General features: G+C 41.3%; 1 protein-coding gene across 2 annotated transcripts; it reads left to right on the forward strand.

Annotated features, from left to right (window-relative positions):
- The first annotated feature begins 89 nt into the window (after window positions 1-89).
- Window positions 90-9,622, forward strand: CAPSL (calcyphosine like). Of its 2 annotated transcripts, XM_060280323.1 has the most exons (6): window positions 3,478-3,490; window positions 4,398-4,443; window positions 5,790-5,926; window positions 7,245-7,422; window positions 8,206-8,415; window positions 9,403-9,622. In XM_060280323.1, exons 3-6 carry the CDS (start codon window positions 5,790-5,792, stop codon window positions 9,502-9,504), a joined length of 627 nt encoding a protein of 208 aa, XP_060136306.1. In that variant the 5' UTR covers window positions 3,478-3,490; window positions 4,398-4,443; the 3' UTR covers window positions 9,505-9,622. The 2 variants fall into 2 exon arrangements, with proteins under 2 accessions (XP_034956494.2, XP_060136306.1); XM_035100603.2 differs by lacking the exons at window positions 3,478-3,490; window positions 4,398-4,443 and adding an exon at window positions 90-1,224.
- Window positions 9,623-9,656: the final 34 nt, after the last annotated feature.

The following is a 9,656-nucleotide window of genomic DNA, read 5'->3' on the forward strand; positions in this document are numbered from 1 at the left end:
TAAGGTTATGAAGAATGAATACAGTAAATTCAGTAAATTAGCAGAGCATATAGTCCATGGGGTCACAAAGAGTCGGACACGACTAAACGACTAAACAACAACAACAACATAGTCTTAAGATGCAATGAGAGTCGTATTCATGAACAGGATCCATGCCCTTTTTTTGTTTTTCCTTAAAAAAAAGAAATAGAATGAACGTATTTGTTGACCTAATTAAAAAAAGGTCCTATTGATAAACCGAATAGTATAGATAGATTCAACCTACATTGTTGATTTGCCTGTTTAAAAAAAATACAGTGGTACCTTGGTTCTCAAACTTGATCCGTTCCGAGAGTCTGTTTGACTCCCAAAACCATTCGAAAACCAAGGCACGGCTTCTGATTGGCTTCAAAAGGTGTGGCTTCTGATTGGTTGGACGCTCGGCTTCAAAAATAATTTGCAAACCAGAACAGTGACTTCCAGGTTTGCGGTGTTCAGGAACCAAAACGTTCGAGAACTAAGCTGTATGAAAATCAAGGTACGACCAAGAAGCTCACTTTCAACTCATTTTTTACATCGCTGAAGCGGTTCTGTTTTGCTCTATTGTACTAAATTTGGACTTGTACACACTCGCTACCGACAGATATCCCATGGGAAAGAAAGCACTTCCACGTAAGATATGGAAGCAGTGCTAAGTTTCTGTACTTCTGTACACTTGCTCAATCTGTGTATTGATTGCAGCGGATAGATTATTTAAACCTCTCCAGCTCTCTCTGTGCCTGAGCACAATACTACATTTCTTGCAAAAAGCACATGAGGGTTTCTGTTCTGCTGCTTTGCCCCTGTGTTTCAGAGAAAGCATTTTCTTCCTGAACACAGGAAAGCCAAGGTGTAGGGAGAGGGCTGGGAGTAGCATTGCAAGCCGCAGAAACAATGAAATCCTTGGCAGGTTGCACTAGGGCCTTTCACAGCAAGCCATGTCTCCTTGGAAACAAGGTGATAAACTCTAGGCAGGGTAGCAATATGTAAACAAGTAATCTGAGATGGACGGACACTCATGTCTTCCAGTCACCCTTCCCTGCTCTCCATGGTTCTGCATTAATTACCACAATCTGTCCAATCAGAAAGGGGAGGTGTAGGCTAGGGGCGGGAAGAGATGCTAGGAAGAGACAGGCCCACTTTCCCCAAACTGTACAAGGGAGCGTCTGTAGTTTCAGGTTAGGAGCAACAGGTAACAAATTAAAGGTAAATGGTTTTTTCTTCTTCATTCCTTTATTGATTGGCTCAGGAAGACCATCCTTTAATTTAGGTTGATATAATCCAGTTTCCCCCTGCTCTTTGCTTTTTAAAGATACTGCTTATTTTAAAAGTTGGTGCATATAGAAATATAGTAGGGTATGCTTCCAGAGCCAGTACGGTAAGCTGTTTATATTTACAGAATAAGCTCTGTGAACAAAATTGGAGGAAGAACCGATCTGGCTCTAGCGCTAGGGGAGGAAACAAAAAAGCTGGGTTTGAATGGGACCACCTCATGCTGCCTTCGGAGTGTGTGAGTGTGCTTATCTCAACCATCAAATTACTATTAAACTTCATTGGTATTCTGCTTTTGGGCCCGAAGGCCTCCAAAGCAGTGAACACCAGATTAAAAATAAAACGGACAAAACACAATAAAATGCAACAAACAGGCCGTCTGCGGAATTAACAGTAAATAAATAAGACTGTGTAGTCAGAGGGACATTTATGGCATGTTTTGGGAAATCAATGCACAAGAAAGTACACAGGGTTATTCTGTGTAAAAAAAGACTTTTTCCATGTTGCCCATTTCTGCTTCCTCATTTAAGACCAGACTTGCTGTCAGGGACAAAGCAAAGGCAGCTGTTCATCCTGATTGTCTAAATCGTACTCTGCATTCGAAGGGCTGTTGAGTCCAGGGGTTGTGCAGCACTACGTAGAAAGGTGTTTGGAAGAGATTTGTCATGACTCGGAATTTTCACCATGCCAGTGCAAAAAGAGAGACAGTAAAAATGGCTGCAGCCAAGGCCAGCAGTTTCTCACAGGGTTCTTTCAAGAAAACAGTTTTGCTTTCTGGCAATAGCCATCTATGTGGTTTGGGCTGCTATATAAGTATTTAAGAACCTGGTGCATGGAACTTCTCAGTTGGATCATAACTGGGTTATTAAATGCACTGTTCCCAAATCACTGAGATAAGACTCATTTATGGCACGTCATCAGTTCCCAAGATGCTGCCGCACCATGCTGACAGCATAGCTGCCAAGTTTTCCCTTTTCTCACGAGGAAGCCTATTCAGCATAAGGGAAAATCCCTTTAAAAAGGGGATAACTTGGCAGCTATGTGCTGACAGATGGTACCAAGCAGCAAAGAACTAACAGCTGGTGCCTGTTCTCACCCTCTTTGAGGCAGCTCCTGTATTCCTCAACTTTGATTCACATACGGAATTCACTGCCACAGGATACACTGATGCCCACTAACTTTAGATGGTTTTAAAGAAGGAATAGAGGGTCTGCGTCACCCTTTTATTGTGATGACTAAATGGAACCTCCATGCTCAATGGCAGCACCTCTATGGATCACAGATGTTGAGAACAAACATCAGAAGTCAATGCGGTCTTAATGAAAGCATGAAAAATTATAGGTTTGCTTACATGCCATATTGAGTCAGGTGGCTCATGTAAAGGTCTTCTTTCTAGAACTATTTTATTTTATTAGTGTATTTTTTAGCTTATCCGAGCCAAAACTTAAAGGAGGAATGGCTGACTTAAGTATACTTGGAGGCCATGTTATTCCAGTTGTATCAATTAATTAATTTATATACTATTATATACTATATATACTGTTAATTTATATACTACATTTTCTGCAAATTTATATTTAATTTATATAATACATTTTCTGCAAATCTATCAGTGTTCAAAGCTATGCACATTCTAAAAACAGAAGTATAATACACCTGAAGGCCATAAGTAGTTTTATTTTATTTGCCACACATTTTGAAATGCCTTCATAGGTGGCCATGCTCTTTAATAAAGTCTCCATGGAACAATTGATTAGGAAACAAAACCTTTAAAAAGGAAGCAACACCAAGCCTCTCTCACACAGCTTTTGAATGTTTCCATTTGAAGAAATTCAATAGCCTTTCGTGGCCATTGAAGCTGCAGTCCTATATGTACATGCATGTGGGAGTAAGTCCCACATAACACCTTCTGAATAGACATGTACAGGCAAAGTCAACAAAGAAACTGTGAGACCAGAAAGACTTAATAACAAATTGTGCTTGGTTATAGAGGAGGTTCAGTGATAGGGCACACGCATTGCATGCAAAAGTTCCCAGGTTCATTCCCTGGCATCTTCGCTTGAAGAGCGACGGCCAGAATAGCCAGTCTTGGGCCAGATGGACCCAAGGCCAGCCTCGGAATAAGACTACTTCCCATGTTCTTTTCTTAGGCTACAGTCGTCACTTGGTGTGGGTTCACGTAGTGGTGGAGACTGGACAGGCAAGTCCAATCTGAAGCTGGCATAGTGATTGAACCCAGATCAGGCCTGGTGCTGTCTTGTGATGGCAGCGGGGCCTGCTAGGGATCTAATGGATCCTGGGGCAGCTCAGCCGCTCCCACCCCCACCCCCACCCCAAAACATCCCATATCAGGTCTTTCTACTGGCTGCCTTCTATCCACCTGCAACTTCAGTGGATGGAAGTGGGATCTTAGCACCAGTGGAATGATGCTGTCGTCAGACTGCAAGTGGAGGCCAGCTGAGCTCAGCAAAGGAACACCTTTGCCCAAGTCAACCCCCGACCCCTGGAAAAAAAGGAATGATGTTGCTGTTACATTTCTTAGGTGAGGAAGTGCTTTGGATTATATTCACAATCCCTTTGGAAACTACCCTATTTTTCCGTATATAAGATGCCCCCATGTATAAGACGCCCCCTACTTTTGGGGACCCCAAATTTAGAAAATGAGCATATGCACTATCTGTGTATAAGACGCCCCCATATTCTTAACCTTATTTTAAAGTAAAAAAGAAACCTAGTCTTATACACGGAAGAGTATGGCACTTTCTTATGTAAACATTAAACTTTTTTTGTCAGAAAAGTATTGTGCAAGAAACGTATAAAGAAAAAGGAAACAATATAAATATTTTTTTAAATATACAAACGAAAAATGAAACTTCAACAATATGAAAATGATTGGGCCAAGGAGAAATTAGGCAAAGAGAAATATATGAGGGAGAACCAGGCACAGGGCCTTCTCGGTAGTGGCGCCCACCCTGTGGAATGCCCTCCCACCAGATGTCAAGGAAATAAACAACTACCTGACTTTTAGAAGACATCTGAAGGCAGCCCTGTTTAGGGAAGTTTTTAATGTTTGGTCTTTTATTGTCTGTTCAATATCCTGTTGGAAGCTGCCCAGACTGACTGAGGAGGCCCAGCCAGATGGCCGGGGTATAAGTAATAAATTTTTATTATATTATTATTATTTGACAAACTTAGAGAGTAGGCTGACAATGAAGTTGACACGGATTAGGGACATAGTAAAAAAGAAAGCTATTTTTAAATGTGCTGTGAAAAGAGTCTGTGGAAATCAATACTGTATTATGTTTTGTTTTGAGTCAGGGTAGAAAAAACCCCTTTCTGTTCCCAAATGGTTTGCCCTGACACCCCTTGTTTGACCTCCTGCCTGAGGTTTTGTGAAGGATGCTGCTCCATCATCAGTGCCGAAGTAAGGTTCAGCTGCCAGTCCAGTCCATTTCTGTTTTTTTTGGGGGGGGGAACTATCTTAACCTATAAATTATATGTATATATTATTAATTAACATTTTGGAGAAGATTTTCCCTTTTAAAATAACACTTACAGCACCTTCTAGGGTTTCCAAGTCTAAGATGTGTTGCTACACTGAGGGAAAAAAATGTATGCATCATTCAAAACCTAATATGTTTGTACTATATTCCTAGTAGATCATTGTATTTCTTCTTAAGAGAAGGTTGAAATTCCAGTTTAGTACAATGACCTTTTGGACTGATACTATCAGAGGGTTGCAAAACCATTTCTGAGAATTCATTAATTGGATGTTTTGAAGGGGGAGGGAGAGAAATCTACATTTCACTGCTAGCTAGATATAACAGAAGAACGTATTTTGCAAACATTCTTGAGTTGTACATACACACCTTGAAGAAATCCTCCTTTACTTTTCACTCCAACACACACACACACACACACACACACACACACACACACACACACACACACATTTATATTCTGGATTATTTAGCAAAAGGGAATTTTGGTGATGGATGGGAAAAGGGCAGGAGAAATGAGAGATTTCCCAAATGAAAAGATGCTAAATCATTTAGGCTGCAACATAATGCACTCTGATTTGGTAGTAAATAAAATATAGGAGGAGTCGTTTTCAAGCAAACATTCGGAAGCTCTGGTTGTATACTTTGTAAATTACTATTCTCCGAGCCTCCATTGCTGTACTGCGGAGACGTGGCCAGGTTGGAGGAAGCTGCCTTCCAAGCCTGACAAACTACAGTACGCACATAAAATTCTACATAGCGTATACATTCTGGATAAGTGACTGAGTATTGTGACTGAACCCTTTTCTTCAGTTAACTGACTCACACATTGCACCTCAGAATTCATCCATTGCATTTTTACATCCGTCCATTCTGTTTTATTTTCAAAACTCCCCTTGCAAAAGCCTTTGCAACCAGACTCAGATATGTATACTCTAGCAAATGAAGCTCCTTCTTATGAGTAGGGTTGCCAACATTTTTGCTGCTTTTTTCTCCTAGATGCCCGGCACAGCAAGACACGACCGGGAGATGGCAATCCGGGCCAAAAGAGACCTTGCCACAACTACAGATCCAATCGAGAGACTTCGCCTTCAGTGCCTAGCAAGGGGCTCTGCTGGCATCAAAGGCCTCGCCAGGTAAAATGAGTTCATGAGGTAAATTATTAAACCAGCCCACATTCTTCCGTAGGCCAGGAGATTACTGAAGCACAGCTGGCCTTGCTTAATAGACATTTGGATTTCCGTGTTCTCTTTCAAGAGGCCCTCAAGCACTGATGTTATGAGGCAGCCAAACTGTCAAGAAAGAGAAAATACTTACCTGAACCAGTTAAAGGCTGGTAGGGGCCTCATTACACCTGAATTCACTTCACAGCTCATGAACTCACTTAATGTTAAATATAACTGTAGAGTTGGAAGGGACCCAGTGAGTCATCTAGTCCATCACCCCCCTGCATTGCAGGAATGGGCTGAAGGCAATGGTAAGAGGGCTTGGAAATGAGGGAGGAAGGAAGGAAAGTCATAGGCTCCAAACAGCATCACTTAGGGCAAAACTATTCAACTGTAGCTTGCAAAGGGAAGCATAAAATGCATGATTGTAAATAACAACACAGCAGTACTGATGATGAGTTAAAGCAATGAAAGTAGGGTTTTTTTTCCTGTAGCAAACTCAAGCAACTGCCTTGAATGAAATTTGTCACTGGTATGAGCTTTCGTGTGCTTTTTGGCATACCAGCATTTGACACCAATCAGATGAGGAGCACACGGAAAGTTTACAATGTTAATAACATGCTGTGTTAGGGCTTCCAACACATCGCAGTACAAACTAAGAATGATGGTGAGGGGCTAGAGGATTTTTTGTAGAGCTAAAAAGTTTTAATACGGAAGAGTTGCATCTTGTTATTATTATTTACTTTGGATGAGGACAGTCTCTAACATTGCAGTCCCATAAAAAAAAAATCCTTCCAGTAGCACCTTGGAGACCAACTAAGTTTGTCATTGGTGTCTGCTTCTCAATATTCTCTAGTTGGCCTCTGTTATTTTCTCCTACTGATAGAGAACCTAAAAAGAGGACTCTATATGGGTTCTCGGGTACCCCAGAAGAGAAAAAGAGCAGGTTTTTTCCTTATAACACTAGTCTTCGGCCAATAGGCCTCCGTGAATGACTTATATACAGTTAGAACAAGACAGGTCTTTTGTAATCTAAAAGGCATGACACAAAAGGAGAAAGAGAGAGGGAGGATGGAATGGAAACAGTTCAAATGAACGCTACACTTTTCTTTTCTTTTTACATAGGAGATGACTGAGCTGACCTATTGGATGAAAAAGGATTGTGTTGTTTCTTTTTTCTTGAATGCCTGTGTCCTAACTTCTTGATATCAGTGTCTGCTCTCTAGTCTTCTTCCATCCTCTTTTATTTTATTACTCTTTTCTTCAAAGTGGCCCTTCTTTTCTTCAGGGTCTTTCGAATCATGGATGATGACAACAGCAGAAGTATTGATTTCAAAGAGTTCTTGAAAGGCCTCAATGATTATGCTGTGATGATTGAAAAAGATGAAGCTGAAAGGATCTTCAAGATCTTTGATAAAGATGGGAGTGGAACAATAGACTTCGATGAATTTCTCTTAACATTAAGGGTAAGGCTCTTTTATTTATTTATTTATTAAAAAAACAGAAATGCTTTCTCTGTCATAGAAATATAGAATGGTAACTTTAGTGCAAAAGGGTCTTAAGGAGTGCTTTTTTCTGGGGGAGGACGCAGCGGGACTCATACCCCTAAACATTTTGTGAATCTAAGTTTGGCCTCATTGAGGGGCAGTATTTAAATATGAGTAGGAAAATGAGAGTACCTCTAAACTTTTTTTTTAATAGAAAAAAGCACTGGTCTTAAGTATAACCAAAATATAATGTAACCATTGTTTAATAAACAATAGCTTTTCTGTGATCACCTGAACTCCTTTCAGCAGCTTAACCATGGTTTATTAGTTACAAACAAACCACACACATAGGCCATGGTTTGTTGTTGGTTTATAAACTTTGGTTAATGTTAACAATGGCTTCCCATAGCTACCGTATTGGCCTGAATATAAGCCGCACCCGAATATAAACCACACCTTTAAAATTGCAGGAGGGAAAAGAAAAAAAAAGACCCAAATATAAGTGATTTCTGACGCTGTGGCCATTTTGGAAATGGGCAGAGCATGCATAGAAGCGACTTCCGATGCTGCTCTGCCCAGTTCCAAAATGGCCACAGCGCGACTTCTGGTGGCCCAAAGCCCTATGAACACATTAAAGGAGACACAGCCCATCTGCCAATATTTTTATTACAGTAATAGTGTTGGTAGGTACAAAGACCCTGCTGGACATGGGTGACGATCCAATGATTTTATTATGTTCATTTGGGTGTTGTTGTTTTAAAGCCCCCCATGTCTAACGCAAGAAAAGAAGTCATCATGCAAGCCTTTCGAAAGCTAGACAGGACCGGGGATGGGATTGTCACCATTGAAGATTTACGCGGAGTCTACAATGTGAAACACCACCCCAAGTACCAGAACGGGGAATGGTCCGAAGAGCAAGTTTTCAGGCTGTTTCTGGATAACTTCGATTCGCCTTATGATAAAGACGGGCAGGTGAGTGAAATACTGCAGGTTGACAGAAAGGTGGCGCCTTTGTAACATTTAAGGATTTTGCTTTAAAAAAACAAACAGACACAAAACAGTTGGCACAATAATTACGCACAGTGCAGAAAATTATGCATAGCTACTAGCCGTGATGCAGCGGGATGCAGACCGGCTTCTGAATTCCGGTTGCTGGAAACCACAGGAGGAAGCTATTGCTTTCTGGTCCTGCTTGCAGGTTTCATAGAATCACAGAATAGAATCATAGGTTTCTCGCAGGCCGCCATGAGAACAGGATGCTGGACTAAATGGGCCATTGGCCTGATCCAGCAAGCTCTTTTTATGCCTTTGCTCTTTTATGAACATTACCATAGTTGGGTGGTGGTGGGGGATGGGATATGTGAACTCCATGGCGGGTTTGACCAGTGAGCAGGAGTGAAGGAGACGACCTTTGTGTCTGTACGCCTTAACATGCAAAATTCCTGTGGCTTTTACATCCCACTTTTTTTTTATTAATACCATTATCCTTCAACACAACTGTTATCTATGTTCCAGTGCCCTGGGGCTCTAAGGAGGATCAATGCATCTGATCGTTCAGTGTGCCTTTTACTAACAAGGCCTTCCATTGCAAATAATAGCTGGATGCCGCTCATAAGATGTTCTTTTCTATAGGGAAAGCGAAAGAAGGGCTCCATCATGGGAATTCCCATCTCATGTTCAGCTTTTTATTTTCTACTGCCATGGACTCCACATTTCCCCCTTTCTGATAAGTTCCTTCTCAAAACCGGATGCCTTCTAGATGTTGTTGACTACAACCTCCATTGGCTCCAGACAGCAGGACCCAGTGGTGGGGGTGATGGGAGTTATAGTCTAAAACATCTGGAGGGAAAGGCACAATACATATTCCATGTGGAGCAATTTCCTTTCTGATTTCTTGTCTGTGGTAACATGCTCCAGGCGAGACAAATGAAGATACTAATTTTTTCCCCTTTACTTTAGGTTACACCAGAAGAATTTATGAACTATTATGCAGGTGTCAGCGCTTCAATAGACACAGATGTCTACTTCATTGTGATGATGAAAAACGCTTGGAAAATCTGATTTTGCTATTATAATGCGAAGTGCTGCTGCCATACCTGCCAAGTTGCTGTCAGAGAAATAAGGGACTGGGCCAGAAATAGCAGACCGGAAGTAGCGCTGCCGCCATTTTGGAACTGGGCGGAGCATGCTCAGAAGTGACTTTTGATGCTGCT

Source organism: Zootoca vivipara, chromosome 11 (assembly GCF_963506605.1).
Source record: "Zootoca vivipara chromosome 11, rZooViv1.1, whole genome shotgun sequence".
NCBI lineage: Eukaryota > Metazoa > Chordata > Lepidosauria > Squamata > Lacertidae > Zootoca > Zootoca vivipara.